Here is a 23585-nt window from a genome sequence, read left to right as displayed (position 1 = left end):
TGCACTATTAATGCTTATCATTTAGAGCATGGCCAGGCAGTGCTCCTGGGCTTGGCACTAGGTAACCTGTGGAGCCTGTCCTCAAGCTTTCAGCTAGCAGGATTCTCAAGATCATTCTCTACCAAGCCAGAGGTCTCTGTTCATGGGGTTAATGTGGCATTATACTGTGGTGCGAGAAAAAAAAATCAAAATTACATTCATATTTATTTTATAATATCATCCAAAATTTTTTCCAAATTTTGTATTATTTTTCCACAAATTTTAAAGCATTTATCACTTATTAGTGTAGTAGTTTATATATTAAAAATAAATAAAGTATATGTTTTGGAAACGTGCTAATTTAAAATAAAACTGGTAAGGTATAAGAATAAATAAGTTAAGAGACTGCTAAATACTTTTTGGATGCAAAGTTTCACTCTCCTAGGTTTTGAAAAACAACATAAATCCTATAGGTTAATATATGTTAATAATTCTGTAATTTTTCATTTAAAATATATATTAAATGTTGACAAGATTATAAGTTTGCTATATACATGGGTAAAATTAAATGAATATAATCATTGAGTTCTTTAAGCTTCCAAACAAGAGAAAAGCATGTAACCATAATGCATGCTTGTCCTTGTAGTTCCCCTTGTCTGGCACAATTTTTCCCCAGTTTCCATTTACTAACTTCTGTTTGCCCTTTAGTAACAACTTGAAAGCCATACTCCCTGGGATGCCTTCTCTACTTCACTGGGAACTGGGTTAAGTATACTTTCTTAAGTGCTCAGGCACTTGTCCTTTGATACAAAACAGCAACTCTAGCTGAGCCACCAGCCTGGAAATAATATTGTAGCACAATGTGCTTGAGTCCAGATTTGCAAAAAAATCAACGATATAGTAGGGTACCTTAGTATTTACTACATTGGAAACCAAATGTCTGATCATGGTCAAACTGCAGAAAGAAAAAAAAAGGGAAAGATGACCAGAGTCTGAAATAATGGTTCTCAAACATTGTCATGGATTAGAACACCCTGGAGGGCTTGTTAAAACACATTGCTGGACCTCATCCCCAAAGTTTCTGATTTAATAGGTCTAGGATGGGACTGAAATTTTGCATTCTTATAAATTCCCAGATGAGGTTCCAACCACAGTCCAGAAGCTGAGCTTTGAGAACCACTAGTCTTAGGAGCTAGTGATAGGTATTTAAAAGTTTCTCCTCTTGACCCTGACTATATGCAATCTAAAGCAGTCATTATTGACAATTGTGATTTTTTTTCTAATAGCCTTAGGATGCTTGTGATCTGAATTGTGGAATTTTCTTAAGTAGGTCTATTCATCATCAAACCACAATATTACACAACTGGGTGGTATAGCAATAAGCCAACATCCTGAATCAGCAAACCTACAGTTAGGAGACAATTTTGAATACATTCATTAATATATTTTATTTTTAAATTTCAGTAAGGTTTCCTTGATATATGCTGACTTAATCTACTATACAACATGTAATTAAAACAATTCACACTCTGACTGGAAAGTAATCTCATCTAATGTCTTTCCCAAGCTCCACATGGAGAAGGAAGGTTGTTGAATTGACTGCTGAGAAAAATAGGGTTCTTTGACTCAGTTAAGTCCTGGTTATGGGGTCGGTTGTAGTCCTCCTGTTACAGTGCCTGTAACTTACTGAAGTTCAAAGTATGTCTGTATATACAGCATGATATTATAAATGCGTTTCTTAGGTCAAAGTATAACTGGAGTGCTGCTAGGATTTAATCAAGACGGTAGAAAAATGATCAAATCACTATGTTGTACACCTGAAACTAATATAATATTGCAAGTCAACTATACTTTAATAAAAGGAAAAATGACTAGAGTCCAGGAATGGTCTGTTAATGTCCTAATCAAGGCTGCACTATCGGGGTGCCTGGATAGAGCAGGAGGAAATAAGAGGCTCCCAATATTTTAATCAGGCAACCCATACTAGAGGCAGTCAGTGTAAGTAGTTCTGTTAAACTCTCACAACTCAATCAACAATAGGTATTTTACAAATGCTAATTATTGATATAATTAAAAGCATGCTAAATTTGGGGGAGAGGATGAGGAAGAAGAAGCAGAGCTATTAAATCTTCATCTTATGATACTTATAAATTTAAAAATTGCTTTTTCTTTTCTTTTTATTGTATCTATATGAGATGATAGATGTTAACTAAATCTATTGTGGTAATCATTTCACAATATATGTAAATCAAGCCATCGTGCTGAACCCCTTTAAAAAATGGACATTATTAATTAGCATACTGAATATCAAAGGATTTTGTTCATAAAAATGGTAGCTTGTTGACTAGCATGATTAATGTTAGAAATGGGTTCTCATTGGTGACATTAAAGTTATTCCAGACATGTGGATTAGCTAAAGGTATTCCATAAATAGTCTCCATTCTTACATCAAAAGGCAAAAAACCTAACAGGCCTTGTACCTTTTACCCTTAGAGATGATGTTTTAGATAAAGCCCTAAAAGATCCTATGTCTAGCCAAGAACTCTGGAGGATTCTGTTAGCTTTGTACCTGCCTTTGTAACTTACATTTGTCTCACAGGAACCTTGCAAGCAAGATGGTGATAAGAATTTAATAGTAAAGGGAGCTAATCCTTCCTTGAGTCCTCAGAAGGAGTTGTAACAGCTGTGTGCATGTGTAGGTTGTATGCACATGTGTGTATGGGGAAGGATCTTAATAAGAGTCCTTTTTTTGATGCATATGACAGAAGGGGGCAAAATTGGGGTCTGGCATGTCTCTTCAATTTTCTAGGCCACTCAGAATCACTGATGAGTAGTACCAAAACCTCACCAAGAAATCCTTAAATACTTTTTTCAGATGGGAACTGACCACAGACTTAGATCCTCTGAAATAGTTACCTATGAGAGACAAGGTTCATCAGAACACAGGAGGTGGGGGAGGAGGCAGAACAGCAGATATTTCTGAAAGCTGAGGGGTAGCATGACTGCAGCTGTAAGCTCCTATTTTTAGTGATATTAGATTTGGTCATTTAGTCCAGACCTCCTACAGAGAATAACTGGAATAATTAAACAATTTGTTTTTAAACTTTGCTTGAAAGCATCAGAGAGCTAACAAGATAGTGAAGAATTACCAGGCTAGGATCTGGGGCAAGACAGTCTTGGGGAAGTGAGCTTGGGTTTGGGCACAGCTTTTCTGTTGTGGGTTTTTATTGATATAGGTTGAAGCAGTAGAATGGCTGGGAGGTAGAGCAGCACTTTTGACCACCTTGCAGAGTTAAGAGGAAAAGGAATGGAATCCAGAGCTGCCCAGTAGATTCTTGGTGAGTCTGCCTTACCTTGGGTTTAGATCCAAAGTGGCTACATCTAAGGAATAAGGATGAACCAGTAATAGTGCCTCACAAGAGCTACAGTTCAGTTTTGAATAATCTGAATCCCTGCAACTGAATTTCAGCAACCCTAGATTGTTAATGTACTCAGATATTATAATTCTCTATACCAGGATAACAGTAACATAGGCATCCAATTTTTACAAAGGACATTGCAGTACAATATGTGGCCACAATAAAAAGGAAAATAACCAGGCTCACAATGGAACAAGACTACATAATTAAAAACCAGCAGAAACATTAGAAAATAAAAAGGTACATGCAGTAGGTCCCAATATTGGAGTTTTTAGGAAGATTTTAAATAACTATGCTTACCATTTTTGAAGAAATAATAAAAAGGACAGATTTTCAGCAAAGGACTAGGAACTGAAAAAAAAGGAAATTCTGAAACTGAAGAATAATTGAAATTAAGAACTCAGAGAATGGACTTAACAGTATGTTAAACACAGAGCATTAGAGAATAAACAACCAAAAAGATAAGTTAGAAGAAGCTATTCAGAAACTAAGTCATAGAGGACAAAGAATTAAAAATACAGGAGTAAAAGTATGAGACATAGAGGGTACAATGAAAAGGATAGACATATATGTGATTACAGTCCCAGAAAAAGAGGAGAGAGGAAATAGTATGAACAATATGTGAAGTGATAACGACTGAGAACTTTCCAAAAGTGATGAAAGACATCATGGCACAAATTCAAGAAGTGCTGAAGCTCAAGCATCATCAGTAGAAACAAAGTCATATCTGAGCAAAGTAAAGTAAAACGGCAGAAAACCAACAGTAAAAAGAACAATATTGTAAAGAATAAAAAAACTTTTTCAAAGAAGAAACAAATATAACAGATGGATTCTAAACAAAATCAATGGAAGCTAAAAGACAATGAAATGATAGCCTTAAAGTTTTTAGAATAAAATCATTGCTATCCAAATGCTCAAATACCAAATAGTCAGCAAAAATATCCTCCAAGAATGAAGGTAGACTAAAAACTTTTCAGACAAATGCAAATTTAGAGGGTTTTTTTTAGCAGCAAATTCATATTAGGGGGAATAGTAGATGGTGTTCTTCAGGAAGAAGGAGAACAATCCCAGATGGAAATTCAGAGTTACAGGAAGCAATGGAAATGAGATATGTGAGTAATATTAAATATTGATTGCAAAAACAACAATAATAATTACTTATGAAATTTATGGATACAGATACAGATATATATTTTTACTACAGCATATAAAACTCAAGTGGGTGAAATAGACTTAAGCCATGGTCCAGGAAAATTCACAGTGAAAATTTTATAAATATTTTTAAGGAATGATAAAATACAATACTGTATATAAAACCTTGTGGAGTGCTATTAAATCTTGATTAGGAGAGAGGATTTAGAGTTTTAAATGGGTAAGTGAAGATAGGTTGAAAATAAACAAGTTAAATTAACTATCTGAGGATGTTATAAATAGAATGGAAGCAGAAGGAAGGAAATAATAAAGGTAAAAAATAAGTGAAACAGAGAAATAATACAATAGAGAGGGTCAATAAGTCCCACATTTCATTCTTTACAAAGATTGGTAAAATTCATAATCCTCTGGAAGTATGGATCAGGAAATATGTGTGAGAAATCGAAGAGTGAATACCTTTTCAGATCCTATAAATGTTAAAAAGATTATGATAGGATATTATGAATAACTTTATGCCAATAAATTAGCACAAATTCCTATAGAAATGTAACTTAACAAAGAGACTCAAGAAGAAATAGGAAATGTGAAATGTCTTACAGCTCTTAAATAAATTGAATCTCCAGACCTATATGACTTTACAAATTAAAGAAATAAAACCAGTTTTATATAAACTGTTCCAGGGAGTAGGGAAAAAAAGCAATAACTCTTTGCAACTAATATTATGAGTCTAGCATGTTCTTGATTCTGAAACCTGGCAATGACTTTGTAAGAAGGAAAAACTCCAGGCCAATCTCTGTCATAAATAAAGATGAAAACAAATGCTAAAGAAAATGTTAAATCAAATCCAATAATACATAAAAAGTATAATACATTACATCCATGTAGAGTTTACCCTAGTAATGCAAATTTGTTTAAAATTAGAAAGTTCTTCAGTGTAATTCACCACATTAGCAGAGTAAAGGAGAAAAATAGGATTATTGGTGATCATTGTGCAGCCCAGTAGATTCAGAAAAAAAAATTGATACATTCAACCTTCTTTGTAAAAACTATTGGCAACCTAGGAATAGAAGGAAACAAAATAATAAAGGGGACCTACAAAACCTACATACTTAATGAGGAAATATTAGACACTTCTTCCCTGGATTCAAGAATAATGTAGGTATATCCACCATTACCACTTCAATTCAATATCTATTGAAAGCCCTAGAGAGTACAAAATAGCAAGGAAAAGAAATACAATATATGAATATTGGAAAGAAAAAATAAACCCTTGTTATCCGCAGACAATATGATTGTAAGTTGAAAATTCAAAAACAATACAGATAATTATTAGAATTAAAAGTGAAGTTAGTAAGATTGTTGGGTAAAATGTCAATATACAAAATCAGTTCTATATATAATAGTGAAAAAACAGGAAAACGATTTTTATAAAAAGTACTATATCTAGTATAACAAAATACTTCTAAGCCCTCTATGCACAGAACAATAAACAATTATTGAAAAAACATTCTAAAAATACTTGAATATGATAATGGATCGAAAGATATTAAGATGCAATTTCAAGTAAAGTCCCGGTTGGTTTTTGCATGGAATCGACAAGATAATTTTAATCTGTACATTTGTTGAATAAACGTAGGACTAAAAATGTTATCATAAAGTATTTAAAAATATTCCCAGTAATAATACATAAAACAGTCCATATTTTATGTAAAAATATAAAAGTAAATGTAACATACGTTTGCAACTTCATACGATCCATTTAATATCTGTTCCATGTAATGATTTAGATCTCTGAATCTTTTGTGATCTGAATTTGTAAAAGGTAAGTGCCACCAATGAGGAAACCTGTTTTAAAAGAAAAAAGTATATCTTCATTAGTTTGAAAATTGGCATCTGTATCTTAGAATTGTTCATAAAGTTAAGGCTGCATCAGATGGAAGGGCCACTGAAAACGTTTTTTTAAAAAACCATAGAACGCATGATTAATTCTGAGAGTTTTATTAACATGGCTGTGGTCACTTGTGCTATTTTAACTATCATTGATATTAATACTAATTTAATTTAACATACTAAATTAATATACATTTTCCTTCTTACTGTATTTATGGCAGACCACACAATTTGTCCTTTAAATACATGTGGGGGGTTAATAAATACTTTCTGAAGTTTAATGATCCATAATTTTTCAAAAAGGTCATATGGTATTGTTTCCTCTGGGTTCACGAGGGACATTGCTACACTAACCAGATTAAACATTTTACAAAGCATATGCTTCCATCTGGTCTTTTGGAACAAAGTATCACTTTCCCCAGGGGTCTAGCTTGCAGAATTTCCTCTTCACTATCTGATGATTCATCTTGATGGGCTAGACGTTGATTACGACCAATTATTGGTGGCATGACCTATTAATGGGAAGCATTTGGCAACACGTTTTGCTGGTTAAATGTATCTTTTTAGGAACTATCTAGCGGCTTCCTCTGACTGCAGTCTTGCTGTTGCTTCCTTCCTCTTCTGCTTCCTCTGGGCAAAGGAGCATGGGGAATGGTGAAGGGTTGTCAGCAAACACACAGAAGTATGTGAAAACTGCAGGACATCCCATCCATTGCTTCCTGTTGGAAGTGTCAGGGAAGTCCAAAATAATATTTCTGTGCATTTAAATAATTGACATTTTACTTTTTTACTCTTGCTTTACTCTTACTAAGGCTTAAAGTGTTAAAAATTTTCATCCAGATTTAATTATAAAAATTATTACCATGTATAAGTAATCAAAACAGAAATATATTTGATAAACAGTGGTTTTGCTGGTTTTAAATATTAACTTGTATAACTGTGGATTAATTTTCTTTATTGTTAGAATAAAATGGAGTTCAACATCAGTTCTATTCCTTTTTTATAGATGTATGTACTAAAAAAGTATTGTGTGTAAATAAGTACATGAGAATTAAGGAATTCAGCTCTAGTAATGTCATTCAGTTGTTTAAAATGCTTTTGAGTTATATGTCAAATATGACATAGTAATCAGTTCTTGAAAATGATTTTTTAGGATATTTTATCTGACGGTGCTATCATGTCCTCCCTCAATTTTGTTCACACCAAAGTTTAAGAAACACACGACCTGCAAACAGATTTGATACCTGGTTATTAGAGTAATTCATTTTCTCAATACCAACACCAGTAGTTTGATTTGCCCTTTATTTAATCCTCAGAGATTTTTTACTCCCTGGGACAGTGTACCAAAATAAAATTCTGGATGGCTGGGAGAAGAGCAATGGTGAAATTAGGAGAGGGAAAGGAAATCAACCTTTCTCAAGCAGGTGACTTTTAAAGAAGACCATTAATTTCAAGGAAGATTCCTATGCCTCTGTATTCTCAGAAGTTGGAAGAGGTACAGTCTGATTTGAAGACCACTGTTACATGCTATGACTAATTTGAATTTTATTCTTTATGACTCTAACTTTCTGATCATACTTTCCAGATTGGGTTTACATAATTCTCATAGAGCTACTCTTAGTAAATTTAGGAGTCAGAGGAAATCTTGCCCTCATCCTTCTTCTGTATGCATTGCTATAAGCCAGAGCTCCTTTGGGACTGTTAGCATACAAATATAGTTCAAGGCACAAAGGACTAAATATTCCTCCTCTCCACACATTGCTTGAATGATTTTAAAATCAATTTAGGTCCCATTACCAGGCAAGAGTTGTTGAACAAAACAGAATCCTAACTAAAGCTGAAAATCGAGAAGAGGCATATGGAGAGAGATTATTGGCACTTTAAAGTTTTATAAGTTATACTAATATGTATTGGGGAGAGAAAAGAGTAGAACAGAGACATTTTTGAAACAAAAGGACAGCCATTTAACAAGAATGAACATATTTTTAAATCATTAATTATTAGGGTACAATGGAAACCACTAATGTTGAATTCAATATTTGCAGTCAAACTGAATATTTTTGCCAGTATTTCCTTTTCCTCAGTTATTACATTAGATGTTTTCTCATAACTCTTAAAGCTGATGTTGTCTTTAAGTTTCCACAATGACATTCCTTCCCTCTCAGTCTCTTGAATGTGCTCTAACTCTGATGACTTTCTGATGTTTAAAGCATCTGTATTTCAAAATCTCTGTGACATCTGCAAGTATAGTTTTTCATCAGTGTGAACTACACACTCTTCAAAATAATGCACACTATCTCTCCATCCATTGGCAACGTTGTTTAGATTTACATTTTGGTAAGTGACTAAATCCTGAAAGTCTAACAAAAATCCACATGTACAAAGTATGTCAGGTCTGGTATGAACACTCATATTGTTAAAGGACAATTTACTCAACAAAAATTCTGGTATAGTTGGCTCTCCCTGTCTGCAGGTTCTACATCTGAAGATTGAACCAACTGTGGATTGAAATATTAAAAAAAAAAGTCCGGAAAGTTCCAAAAAGCAAAATTTGAATTTGCTGCATGCCAGCAACTATTTACATAGCATTTACATTGTATTTACAACTGTTTACATAGCATTTATATTGTATTAGATATCATAAGTGATCTGGAGGTGATTTAAAGTATACAGGAGAATGCGGGTAGGTTATTTGTAAATACTATGCCGTTTTATGTATAGAACTTGGGCATGCAAGGATTTTGGTATCCGTGGGAGGGGTCCTGTAACCAATCTTGTGGATACCAAGAAACTACTCTATAGATAAGATGACATTTGATTTGCCTAAGTGCAAATATCATAATTTCTAAGAAGTTCACCTTTTTAAAGTCAAGGTGCACCTCTGGTCAAGATACACACTCAAGTCTATAACATAAATTTGGCTAGCTCTAAATAATGAATTTTAGAAGGTTTATTTGAACAGAAGTATTTTCAATTACATTATTTATGCTTAATATTTTTTCATTATAACATGAACTGAGCAATGGTTTTCAAGACTGCAAAATGAAGATAATGACAAATTAAATTTGGATAACCCAAGTCCAAGTTAATAATTAATGATAACGAAAGTGAGTTGATGTTAATATATTTTACTTGTATACTAATTGATATTGACAAAATTTTCTGGTACAGCAAATAAATATATCAGAGCTTTTTATTGCAGTTATCTGTTGAAAGAGAAGATATATCCAATTTTGTTCTGCATTTTCAATTTCAATTTTATTTTTATAGAAAACACTAAAACAATCAAATTTAAAAACAGGCAAATAAAACAATTTCCCTGATAATCAATGAAAAATAAAATTGGTTATGATTTTTTTTGTCTACAAAATCAATGGGTGAAAGCAAACAAAATTGAAAACCTTTATTCTGTTTTATGAGACAAAAGGTTCTCTACTCTGAGAGCCATAGAGACTCTGCTGGGATAGGTTCAGTGGCACTGGAATCAGAATGTTGTGTTGTGTTGCCCACAAATAGAAAATCCCATAACCATAATTTTTCCTTATGTTCAGGGACAAGTACTAAAGTCAAAAAACAGTGGAGGACAGTCCTTACTCTGGGAGGGCCAATGATGCAAACTTCTTTTGAAGTTGGCTGTGAAGTTTTGAAAACTGGTCAAATGATTTTTCTGTCAGGCTTGTTTCATTGTTACTGTGAGTCACCTGGATTAGATAAAGCTGCAGAAAATAAAGAGACAAAATCAGAAGATGGCAATATCAACCTTCAATACATTCTAAAGTTCTGTTTCATGTAAACTAAACAAAGTAAGAACCTCTCTGCAAAAAGAAAATCATCACAAAAGATAAGAGATGCAATTTGTAAAGGCAAAATTACCTATAAACACAGTATATAAAAATATCATAATCTTAGGTGCTGGGAACAGACTGCCTAATTTCTGATCTTCTTTTCTTGTGGACATTTTTTTTTTTTTTGCGATACGTGGGCCTCTCACTGTTGTGGCCTCTCCCGTTGCGGAGCACAGGCTCCGGATGCGCAGGCTCAGCGGCCATGGTTCACGGGCCCAGCCGCTCCGCGGCATGTGGGATCTTCCCGGACTGGGGCACGAACCCGTGTCCCCTGCATTGGCAGGCGGACTCTCAACTATTGTGCCACCAGGGAAGCCCCCTTTTTTTTTTCTTGTGGACATTTTAATTAGGTCTTGATTTATAGTCTACCACAGGGCAGAAACTGTTCTCTTTGGTGGTTCTCTACTAGTAGCTCTGGTTATTATAATTTCTCCTTGGAACATCCGCCTTAATGGCACTTCTGTTCAAACTGTAACTGATTTTTCAGTTGTGTAGCAAAAAAGAAAAATCATAGTATAAGGAGGAATGTGTAGCATAGTGAAGGGAAGTGTGAGATGTAGTCAAATGATATATAAGTCAAGATGACAGACTTGAGACTTACATGCCTAGTTTTCTTGCTGAACCCTAAAATTGTTGCTCTTTGGATTAACTGGGTTGCACTCATCGTACAGGATTCCTGGGAAAAAGTCTGAGAAGTAGATTTGGCAGGATTTATGGCTGTCATTTGTGCAAGTGTGTGGATCAAGTTATTCAATTTAACAGGGAAACACTCCAGACTTTCCTTTATTTTCCTAGAGAAATGAAAAAGAAAAGATAGTGAGTAACATTCCCCTGAGTTGACTCATTTCATTTGAGTTGCTTCCTTGTGTTAGATGTGGAAGAAAAAGTCAAGGACCATGCCTATTTATTTGGAGTCCAACTATTAAACATTATTTTTATAAACTTCAAATTCACATCTTGAACTGTTAGCAAATATAAAAGAAACTTTTGTGGTGAAATATAAAACTGTAATTGCAATGTTTGTATTTTGACTTCTTTTAAGTTTGTTTTTAGGGATGATTTTAAAAAAAAACAATTTGTTTATAATTATTTAAAATATTTACACAATTCCAAAAGTTAAATCTACAAAACAGTGTATATACCAAGAAGCCCAACATTTATCCCTGAACTCTTTACACTATTCCCTTCTTCCCCTATACATAAACATTTTTTAAAAATTATGATTTAACTTTCATTGTTTTATTTTATTTTTGTGTTGTGTCCCTCTGTCAACTCTCTTACAAAAAAGTTGTATAATACTATATTTAATATATACATATTTTATATGAAATGCTTTTCACTCTGTTTTTTTTTTCCTTTTTTTGGTTTGGTTTTGGTTTGTCTCTGCTTTATTATTATTATTATTTGTATTTAAGAAGGTTTGCAATTGTGTTCTAATGGTATAATAAATATCTTTAGATAATATCCTTTATCCCCTCTGCACCATCTTGTCCAGTATATGACTTGCAGTGTTATCCTTTTTATCCCAGTTAATACAATAAAGCAAACATTATGCTCATTCCACTTTCATATGTGCTTCCTATTCCACTTCCATTTTTTATAGAGCTATTCTATCCACATCATATGGTATCTATACTATACATATTATACAGTCTCTCTTTTAACTATCATTAAATATTATCTGCTCTACAAGTCTTTATGTCACATCCCTCCAGTCATTTTGACTATCTGATGGTCATTTTCCAATAAATTCCTCAGGAAGTGCTCAAGGAAATAAGGTTCTGAGTTCTGGGTGTTGATAACAGTTTTTCTGTGGCCTTCATACTCCAAAGTCAATTTTGCTGACTAAAACACCCTTGGCTCACATTTTCTTTTTTGAGGGTCATAAAAATATTATTTAACTTTCTTTTGGAATAAAGGATTACTGTCCAAAACTCTGATGACATACTGAACTTCTTTCCCTTACAAATGACTTGAACTTTTTGCTTAGATGCTTAAAGGAAGTTTTTTTCCCCCTAAAAGTCCAATAGTTTTTCCAAAAATATGTTTCAGGTTTGTTACTCAGGGTGACTTTTCTCAATATACAAAGTGTCCTTTCAATATGTACTTTCAAGACTTTTCATTTTCCAGAAAACTTCTTGAATTATGATGTTAGTATTTCTTAAAATACTAAATATAAAATTCAGTTTTGATAGTTTTTTTAACATCTTTATTGGAGTATAAGTGCTTTACAGTGGTGTGTTAGTTTCTGCTTTATAACAAAGTAAATCAGCTATACATATACATATATCCCCATATCTCCTCCCTCTTGCGTCTCCCTCCCACCCTCCTTATCCCACCCCTCTAGATGGTCACAAAGCACCAAGCTGATCTCCCTGTGCTATGTGGCTGCTTCCCACTAGCTATCTATTTTACATTTGGTAGTGTATATATGTCCATGCCACTCTCTCACTTTGTTCCAGCTTCCCCTTCCCCCTTCCTGTGTCAAGTCCATTCTCTACGTCTGCATCTTTATTCCTTTCCTGCCCCTAGATTCTTCAGAACCATTTTTTTTTAAATTCCATATATGTGTGTTAGTATGCGGTATTGGTTTTTCTCTTTCTGACTTACTTCACTCTGTATGACAGACTCTAGGTCCATCCACCTCACTACAAATAACTCAGTTTCGTTTCTTTTTATGGCTGAGTACAATATCATTGTTTATATATACCACATCTTCTTTATCCATTCGTCTGTCGATGGGCATTTAGGTTGCTTCCATGACCTGGCTATTGTAAATAGAGCTGCAGTGAACATTGTGGTACATGACTGTTTTTGAATTATGGTTTTCTTAGGGTATATGCCCAGTACTGGGGTTGCTGAGTCATATGGGAGTTCTATTTTTAGTTTTTAAGGAACCTCCATACTGTTTTCCATAGTGGCTGTATCAATTTATACTCCCACCAACAGGGCAAGAGGGCTCCCTTTTCTCCACACCCCTTCTAACATTTACTTTTTGTAGATTTTTTGAATAATGGCCATTCTGACTGGTATGAGGTGATACCTCATTGTAGTTTTGTTTTGTTTTTTTTAATTTTTGAATTTTATTTGTATTTTATACAGCAGGCTCTTATTAGTCATCAATTTTATCCACATCAGTGTATACATGTCAATCCCAATCTCCCAATTCATCACACGACCACCCCTACCCCGCCACTTTCCCCCCTTGGTGCCCATACATTTGTTCTCTACATCTGTGTCTCGATTTCTGCCCTGCAAACGGGTTCATCTGTACCATTTTTCTAGAATCCACATATATGCATTAATATACGATATTTGTTTTTCTCTTTCTGACTTACTTCACTCTGTATGACAGTCTCTAGATCCATCCACGTCTCAACAAATGACCCAATTTGGTTCCTTTTTATGGCTGACAAGTATTCCATTATATATATATACCACAACTTCTTTATCCATTTGTCTGTTAATGGGCATTTAGGTTGCTTCCATGACCTGGATATTGTAAATAGTGCTGCAGTGAACATTGGGGTACATGTATCTTTTTGAATTATGGTTTCCTCTGGGAACATGCTCAGTAGTGGGATTGCTGGATCATATGGTAATTCTATTTTTAGTTTTTAAAGGAACCTCCATACTGTTCTCCATAGTGGCTGTATCAATTTACATTCCCACCAACAGTGAAAGAGGGTTCCCTTTTCTCCACATCCTCTCCAGCATTTGTTGTTTGTAGATTTTCTGATGATGCCCATGCTAACTGGTGTGAGATGATATCTCATTGTAGTTTTGATTTGCATTTCTCTAATAATTAGTGATGTGGAGCAGCTTTTCATGTGCTTCTTGGCCATGTGTATGTCTTCTTTGGAGAAATGTCTATTTAGTTCTTCTGCCCACTTTTTGATTGGGTTGTTTTTTTTTTAAATATTGAGCTGCATGAGCTGTATATATATTTTGTATTGAGGTGCTCTTATGTTGAGTGCATAAGTATTTTCAATTGTTATATCTTCTTCTTGGATTGATCCCTTGATGATTATGTAGTGTCCTTCTTTTGCCTCTTGTAATAGTCTTTATTTTAAAGTCTGTTGTCTGATGTGAGAATTGCTACCTCAGCTTTCTTTTGATTTCCATCTGCATGGAATATCCATTTCCATCCTCTCACTTTCATCCTGTATGTGTCTCGGGGTCTGAAGTAGGTTTCTTGTAGACAACGTATATATGGGTCTTGTTTTTATATCCATTCAACTCGCCTATGTCTTTTGGAGAGAGCATTTAATCCATTTATATTTAAGGTAGTTATCAATATGTATGTTCCTATTACCATTTTCTTAATTGTTTTGGGTTTGTTATTGCAGGTCTTTTCCTTCTCTTGCATTTCCTGCCTAGAGATGTTCCTTTAGCATTTGTTGTAAAGCTGGTTTGGTGGTGTGAATTCTCTTAGCTTTTGCTTGTGTGTAAACGTTTTAATTTCTCTGTTGGATGTGAATGAGATCCTTGCTGGGTAGAGTAATCTTGGCTGTAGGTTTTTCCCTTTCATCACTTTAAATATGTCCTGCCACTCCATTCTGTCTTGCAGAGTTTCTCCTGAAAGACCAGGTGTTAACCTTTTGTGGATTCCCTTGAATGTTATTTGTTGTTTTTCCCTTGCTGCTTTTAATATTTTTTTCTTTATATTTAATTTTTGATAGTGTGATTAATACATGTCTTGCATGTTTCTCCTTGGATTTATACTGTATGGGACTCTCTGTGCTTCCTGGACTTGTTTGACTATTTCCTTTCCCATATTAGGGAAGTTTTCAACTATAATCTCTTCAAATATTTTCTCAGTCCCTTTCTTTTTCTCTTCTTCTTCTGGGACCCCTATATTTCGAATGTTGGTGCATTTAATGTTGTCCCAGTGGTCTCTGAGACTGTCTTCAATCTTTTTATTCTTTTTTCTTTGCTCTGCTCTGCAGCAGTTATTTCCACTGTTTTATCTTCCAGATCACTTATTCCTTCTTCTGCCTCAGTTATTCTGCTATTGATTCCTTCTGGAGAATTTTTAATTTCATTTATTGTATTGTTCATCATTGTTTGTTTACTCTTTAGTTTTTCTAAGTCCTTATTAAACGTTTCTTGTATTTTCTCTATTATATTTCCAAGATTTTGGATATCTTTACTATCATTACTCTGAATTCTTTTTCAGGTAGACTGACTATTTCCTCTTCATTTGTTTGGTCTGCTGGGTTTTTACCTTGCTCCTTCATCTGCTGTGTGTTTCTCTGTCTTCTCATTTTGCTTAACTTACTGTATCTGGCCTCTCCTTTTCGCAGGTTGCATGTTCTTAGTTCCTATTGTTTTTGGTATCTGTCCCCAGTGGCTAAGGTTGGTTCAGTGGGTTGTGTAGGCTTCCTGGTGGAGGGGACTGGTGCCTGTGCTCTGGTGGATGAGGCTGGATCTTGTCTTTCTGGTTGGCAGGACCACGTCCAGCAGTGTGTTTTGGGGTGTCTGTGAACTTATTATGATTTTAGGAAGCCTCTCTGCTAATGGGTGGGGCTGTGTTCTTGTCTTGCTTGTTGTTTGTCATAAGGTGTCCAGCATTGTAGCTTGCTGGTCATTGAGCGGAGCTGCGTCTTAGCGTTCAGATGGAGATCTCTGGGAGATCTTTCGCCGTTTGATATTACATGGAGCTATGAGGTCTCTGGTGGACCAATGTCCTGAACTTGGCTCTCCTGCTTCAGAGGCACAGGCCTGACACCTAGCCAGAGCACCAAGACCTTGTCAGCCACATGGCTGATAGCACATGCTGAACTTTAGGCCTTTCTTGATATTTTTTTGATATATTACTTTGGTTTTATTTTTCAGGAAGTTAATTATATGTATACTGGATATTTATTGACTTCATTTCTTTCTGTTTTAAAGGTCCTCCTTTGTTTTTTTCATCTTTTTTTCTCTGGAGGTATTATCTATTGTGCTGTTTTTATTTTCTTCTGTGTTCTTTGTAGTTTACTATTTTTAAAAGTATTCTTTCTTTTATTTTCTAATTTTTGGGGGGTTCAATCACTTCATTTCTGAGTTTTCTCTAATTGTAATCTATATTGTTCCAGCATATTTTATTATTTTCTTAATTTCTCTTAGATCAATTTGTAACGTAAGGATACAGTTTATACCTTGTTAGGAATGTCTTTCTGGCATATTTTCATTGAAGAGATTTTATTTTGCATCTTATTTCTTTTTTAAAATTATAATTCTGTATGTCATTCAGATATGATCCATTTTGCTTACTCATTTTAATATAAAATTAAACTTTCAGGAAGGAGTAGAGGCTTTTCAAGGGTCTGAAGCTTTCTTTTCTGTTGCTATCACAGTGGTAAAAACACTGTTTCATACTTTCTGAGATATTCCTCTTTGGCTTCTCTCTTTGCCCCCAATTTTTTCTGGATTGTGGTTTTCCTTTGCTCCTATGATCTTTGTCCTTTCATTTGGATTATAGTTCCAGCAGTTTCTCTTCAGCATAGGACTATTTCTAGGGAGGAATCACCAGTTACCTTTGAGAGTTTACAGACTTCTCCAACCTTTTCAGATTTGCCATGGAACCTTTGCCCTTCCTTGTGAATTGAAGTGTGTAAAAATCTTTCCCAGTTTCAGCTGCTAAACAGCTTATCAAATGGGCCTGCTCAGGTTTCCAGTGAGTACCTGTGGGCTCTGTGGAGTTCTGTTCTCAGGTCAATCAGATAACATGTTGCTTCCTTAGCTTCCTCCCATAAGATGCTGTTACAAAATAATTGTAATTTGATTTGCCCCATCTGCTTGTATTTTAGGATTCTTAGGAATACCTTGTTACTTAGTTTTGTTGTAGATGTTGCCCGTAGTTTTGGGGTTTTGCTACCCTGTTTGATCTGTTTTATGGAAGAAATCCCAGGGACACTAAAAAACTTGATTTTTAAAAAATAATATATAATTCAAGCCATACAGTAAAATATTAAGTAAAATGTGAAAACTTCCCTTCATCCATCTTCCGTTGTCACTCTCCTCCCCCAAAATAACTACTATGAACAATCTGGTAGTATTCTTTTGAGCTTTCTCTATACACTTGCACAAACCAACAGACACACAGCCAGACACACTATTCTTACTCCTGTTACATGCCAGGTGCATGTTGGGATGTAGCAATGAAAACAAAAACAGACAGAAATGTGTCCCCTTAGAGAGATTATATAATGTGGAATTCAGACCATAATGAAATAAACATGTAAAAATATAGGATTTGAGAAAGAAATATATACCATAGAGGAAACTAAAATAGAAATTGGGGAGAGGGAATATGGGGTAGGGAACAGTGTTGTAATTTTAAGTAGGATGGTCAGGGACAGTCTCACTAAAAAGATGAGTTGAATGATTTGACAAAAAACTTAATTTGCCAAGAGCATAGGCCATGGAAATTTCTGATAGAGGAAATTCTAAGCAGAAACAACACCTCATCCAGAAGCTCAGAGGTAGATGGATGACTGGTGATTAACAGACAGCAAAGAACAGCAGAGTGGCTGACAGAGTGAGGAGTGGAAGAAGGGAAACAGACAGATAAAGGGAGCATGATTTTGTAAGAATTTTGAAGTTGTGTGAGATGGAAGTCAAAAAGACAGGATTCAAAAATCACAATTACATGAAATGTTGTAATTTGCTTTTTTAACTTAGTAATATGTTTTGGAAGAAAAAGTTTATGGTAACTCATGCATAGTAAGTGGCCCCAAAATATATGTTGAATGAACAATCTACTTCAGAAAACAGAGTTAACCTATTTTTTTTTAATGATCTATCTGGAAGTATAGATGTACAATGATTAATTTAACCAATTTTGTTTTTTCATTGCAAAGACCATTCTCTCCTTACTGATTCAACTTTGTCCAGTACCAAGGGTATGTATAAACATAGGCTTGTTTCTGGCCTCTTCGTTCTGTTGTACTCTTCAATTTGTCTATCTCTGTGTTAATACAACACTTTCTTAAATAGCAAGAACTTATAATAAATCTTGAAAATTCTTTTACCTTGTTCTTTTTCAGGTGTTTTTTTTTTCATGATTTTAGGTCCTTTGACCTCCCGAATATATTTTAGAATCACCTTATCAAGCTTACCAATACATAAAATAAATGTGTAAGGATTTGTAAGACATTTCATTAAACTATAAATTAATTTGGGGAGAATCAACATCTCTGCAGTATTGAGACACGCAACCACTAAACATGGCATATTTCTCCATTTAGTTGGGTCTTATTTTACATCTTTCTGTATAATTTTAGAATTTTTTTCTGTGGCTGTTTTCCATATATTTTGTTGGATTTATTGTGAATTGTAAATTCTAGCTTTTTCTAAATTTTATTTTAACTAATATTTGTTAATATATGAGTAGATTTTTAAGTCATTAATTCTAACAATACACTGTATATTCTTTTGAAATTTGCATGGACACAGTCATGTTATCTGCAAATAATGACAGAGTTTTCTGTCACCCTTTGCACTGCTAAGACCTCCAGTTCAATGTTAAATGGAAGTGGTGATAGCAGGCATTTTTCGTCTGTTTGATTACAGAGGAAAAGCTTTTAATGTTTTACCACTAAGTATAATGTTTTCTGTAGGTTTTTAGCTACATGTTTAAGGATATTCCTTTCTATTTCTAGAGAGTATTAAAATAATGAGTGATTCTAAGTTTTAATAACTGAATTTTCTGTATCTATTTAGGTGATCATATAATATTCCCTCTCTAATTTTTTCATTACTGAGTCCTGAATGTTTATCTTGTAACCACTTACTGTACTAAATTCTTATTTCAAAAATTTAAAAAAATTATATGGAACTGTTTTATTTGTTTTCTTATTCAAGTGGAAAATAACAATATAACAAAGCTTAAATATAGAGCTATACTAACAAGATAGAGGCATTATTATATTTTTCCTGACATTAATGGGAATGCTTGTAATTTTTCACTTAAAAAAGTATGTTTATCTAAGTTTCCTTCTATTCTGAGCTTACTAAAATATTTCCATGAGGAACAGATGTTGAATGTAATCAAACACTGCTTTTCTTGGTTGGCATCTATCAAAGTTACCAAGCAATGCCTTCTTTACAACAAATCAGCCATGTCCTCAAAGTTAAAAATGTAGTTCAATAATGTTTAATAATTTCCCCCTCATTTTTATAAAACTTCAAGCCCATTTATCTTGTTCTGGTATTAGACTTAAAAAAAATCCAAATTTTTCCATTATTATACATCAATATTGGACAAAATTTCCTAAGAAGGTTAAAATATGACCCCGATCATTATTCATTTCCACAGTGTTCATTATTTTTAAAGATGTCCTTTGACTTCATGAATTTATGGGTACGTAGTGCAGTATAAAACATTCATTTCTTTCTTCATCAGTAGTTCAAAGACATGAAGGTAATAATAGCAGTAAGAGTATAAAACTAATCATGATTTACAGAGACCCTACCATTCTCTCACTCATTCAACAAATAGTTACTGAGCATATTTTATGTGTTGAGGTGGAAAGCTCTAGGATGATAGCATGTACTCACTTTTCATGAAGGTAGGCTTATGAACCATAAATCTTAAGTTCTGATGTACTCACACTCACATAATCTCAACTATGTCTAGGCCTTATTCTTACATCGCCCAGCAGTTAAGATGCAAGAAGACTGGAGATGAAGGATGAACTTTTACGATAAACTTAGAGTTTTAATGCAGACTTTCATCTAAATGCATCCCTAGTTTCTCAAGTGGCAGATTTAACAGGTCAGATAAAATAATGTTGTTAAATATGACCCAATTTAGGACTGGGGACCTGAGAGCAGTAAGTTTCAGGCCTCTACGAGGATCTGATTTATCCAAGTGGCAGCTCTCTGATTTATCTATTTTAATGGCAGCTTCAGCCGGATTACGCTTTGGAGTATCCTTATGTTATAAATCCAAAGCAGCATCTAGAAGGATTCAGTTCTCAAATTTCCTAAGGAAATCCCCCAGGCAGTCTTGATAAACACTTCTAACTTCCTGCTAGGCACTGTTCTTTGTACTGGGACATAGAGGTGAAGGAGAGAAATCAGATTTCTGCCCTCAGGGAGTATATATCCTTTGGCAGGCACTGCACTAAATGCCTTATGTTAATCTTTTCATCCTTAGAGGTGAGCAGTAAAATTATTTTGGCAACAGATAAGAAAAAGACCTCAAGAAGTTAAATGCATACCAAAGGTGAAATCATTTAGAAAGTAGCAAGGAAAAATTCTAACACATTTAGAAAGTCTTTGCTCTCATTGTGGATTATTTATAATGAACAGTCTTCCAACTTTGTCTTTAAGTGAGAAATAAGCCAATAAGTGAGTATGGAATTCCCAGGTGGTACAAAGGCACTAAAACAATGATCCTTTAATTTTTACATAGGAATAACCCTTAGACAGAAAAAAAAAATAATTAACAGTATTTCTGGCATCTAGGGAACACAGTCCAAAGGGGCATACATTAAGATAAAATTTCTTAAGCCATAGGTCCCATCTTAAACATGTGTACAAATTCTATTCTACTTCAGAACAGATGTACCTTTTTATAGGATACAAATATTTTAAATTGCTTATCATCAGAAACAACTGTTACTAATAGGTTTCCTAGCTATGTGTGTGTGAATGGGCAATGGAGTTTATCAGTCTCAGAAAACTGGGTTAAATCCAGAGCGTCGAATCTTTCACATCAGGTTTAGCCTATAGGCAGATTTGTTTCCTCAGGTTAAATATTATATTTTTTGAACTCACATTTATATCAATATGCGACTACAAATGGCAAACGTTTCTTATCTTTTTTTTTTTAACACCTTTATTAGAGTATAATTGGCAAATGTTTCTAACTGCTTCATGAGCTACCTCAGAGTAACCATTGAAGAGAGATGCCTAAATGTGTGGAGTGGCGATCAAGAGAAGGTTCTCAGGCAACCCTTGACAGGAATTTCAACAAGAGCATATTTCTATTGCTGAAGTCGTTGATATCATTTTGCGGTTTGATAGAACACTGACCTATTTCACTGGTCAGTCTCTTTAAGAGTCGCAGGGAAATATTTCTCAAGTGACATTTTCTGTGAAGGAATTTGCATGAGAATGTTCTTATTTTACCACTGACACTGTAATTTTATCATATATAAATAGAAGAGTTTCAAGTGACTCACACTCCCCACGAACAAATTTCTTCATCTAACTCTCAAACTTCATTTTTGCTGCAGTGATTTTGGCACATGTAAAGAAGACATTACTTTTTTTTTTTTTTTTTGCGGTACGCGGGCCTCTCACTGTTGTGGCCTCTCCCGTTGCAGAGCACAGGCTCCGGACACGCAGGCTCAGCGGCCATGGCTCACGGGCCTAGCATGTGGGATCTTCCCGGACCGGGTCACGAACCTGTGTCCCCTGCATCGGCAGGCAGACTCTCAACCACTGCACCACCAGGGAAGCCCCATTACTTTTCCTTTTCTTTTTTGTATTGGAGTTACTGAGTGTCTAGCTCTGAGAGTCATTCTTAACTATTCAGAGGGAACAGTGAATTAATACAACTTTGTCATAATTTCTTTTATTCCATGAAGAAAAATAATGGTTCAGTGTTGAATTTGTAATCTATAATATATCTGACCAGCACTTTCTCATAGCTAAACCAATAAAATATGCTATCAGGATAATTCCTATTTTGTTACAAATTTATATTGGACCAATAAGTATTCAGAAGTACTCAAAATATTTTTTAACCAAAAAATTAATATTTTAAATGAATTCAATGAATAATCATTGCTGATGCAGTCTTGGTACACAATTTCTTAAAAAGTTCCTCTCTATGCACTTTTATTTAAAAAAATTCAAGGAAAAGAGAGCACTTGATAAATTTGGTTGAATATTTACGTAACATGTATGTACATTTGTGTGAAGACAAAAATTTAAGCTTCATGTTCTAACCTTTTAAATAAAATAGATACTAAAAAAGCGTATCTCATGTTAATCCTTGTAGCTTTGATGGCATGGTACCCTAATTTGGGAAACACAACTTTAAGCATTTAGACTTTTTTTTACTATTTTCTTTCAACTAATCCAAAGACACTACAGTTAAAGAACATCTATATTATCTGAGATTATGAGTTTTGTATGTAGGACTTTTTTTTTCCATATGATTTTGTTTAGGGTCCTGGGAAGAGCACCCATTATGCAAGAAATCAATTTTGTTCTCTTTTGAACTCATCAGTTCTGCCTGTGATCCAAGAAATTCAATTAGCTTTCAATCGTTTCATCTAGGAAACAGAGTTGATGACTAGACCATGCCATTCCCTGGGATTATCGATAGAATCAAAGGAAGTAACATATAAAAAGTTATTGTAAATAGAATAATATTATGCAAATATTATTTCAGAAAGCTTACTACCAAATAAGTAAAAAAATGAATATATATATGAGCCCCAAAGGTAGTAAACTACAGATAGAGAGATACAAAGGAAAACACATGTACAGATTTATGGTTCTGTGGAAAATGACTTGTGGTAAACTCTTTTGAAATCCTCTTTCAAATCCTTTTGAAAGAGATGTTAGGGATTAAAACAAGAGGCAATTTTAGAGTTTCTTATCTTTTTCTCTTTTCATTTCACTTTTTCTCCTGCTTCATAGTTTAGAGTTTGGCTTAAAAAATGAAAGATTTTGCTGTTTTCCAAGTTGAAGTTTCAAGTCTTCATAATTCATCTACAAGATCAGCAAGTCTTATGCAAATGTCACCACAGGCCCCTAACTACATACAAACAAGAATTCCAGGCCCCATGGCTTTGAATACAATAAGTAATTCCTACACTTTCTTATGGAGGCTCCTTACAAAATTTAGCCAAATCAGAGCAAATGGAATAAAGAAACTAGGGAAATATTGATGGGCTGGTCTTACTACGTATAAGTACTATGCCAGTGAAATGACATTCCAGGCTTCTATCCTCCCCTCCCTCCAAAAGCTACCTTATTTTATTGATGTATTGTAAAAAGCTGTCATATCTGCAGTTTAAAAAACATAGTTTAAAAAGTCAATTTAGTTCAGATTAGTGCTTATAATGCAATATTTTAAAATGGGAAACTATCACAACTAAAGGAGAAATGTCACTTTAACTTTCCCTTTGAATCTGCTTTCTTCATTTAAGGAAAGTTGGACGTCATGACTGTTAGTTTCTTTAGGTTCTGTTTTTTTGTTTGTTTGTTTTTTCTTGTGAGTATTTATTTCTGTAGGTATCAACGGTTAAGCTAAGGCAAAGAAAAACTGTGACCCATATTTATGGAATTA

The 23585-nt window shown here is 34.2% G+C and overlaps 1 protein-coding gene across 7 annotated transcripts in view; it reads right to left on the bottom strand.

Annotated features, from left to right (window-relative positions):
- Positions 1 to 23585, bottom strand: part of PIK3C2G (phosphatidylinositol-4-phosphate 3-kinase catalytic subunit type 2 gamma) — a 364032-nt gene that overhangs the window by 84519 nt on the left and 255928 nt on the right. For all 7 annotated transcript variants that reach the window (XM_082849612.1, XM_082849613.1, XM_082849617.1 and 4 more), the window contains 3 exons: positions 10887 to 11076; positions 10035 to 10156; positions 6287 to 6395 (listed from right to left, as the gene is read on the bottom strand). In XM_082849612.1, coding sequence (XP_082705738.1) covers positions 6287 to 6395; positions 10035 to 10156; positions 10887 to 11076 — 421 coding nt within the window. The remainder of the gene's footprint in view (positions 1 to 6286; positions 6396 to 10034; positions 10157 to 10886; positions 11077 to 23585) is intronic.

This window comes from Leucopleurus acutus (assembly GCF_964270905.1).
Source record: "Leucopleurus acutus genome assembly, chromosome: 11".
Taxonomy (NCBI): Eukaryota; Metazoa; Chordata; class Mammalia; order Artiodactyla; family Delphinidae; genus Leucopleurus; species Leucopleurus acutus.
Note: the sequence above shows the minus strand (reverse complement) of the source record. Positions and strands in the feature narration are given on the sequence as shown.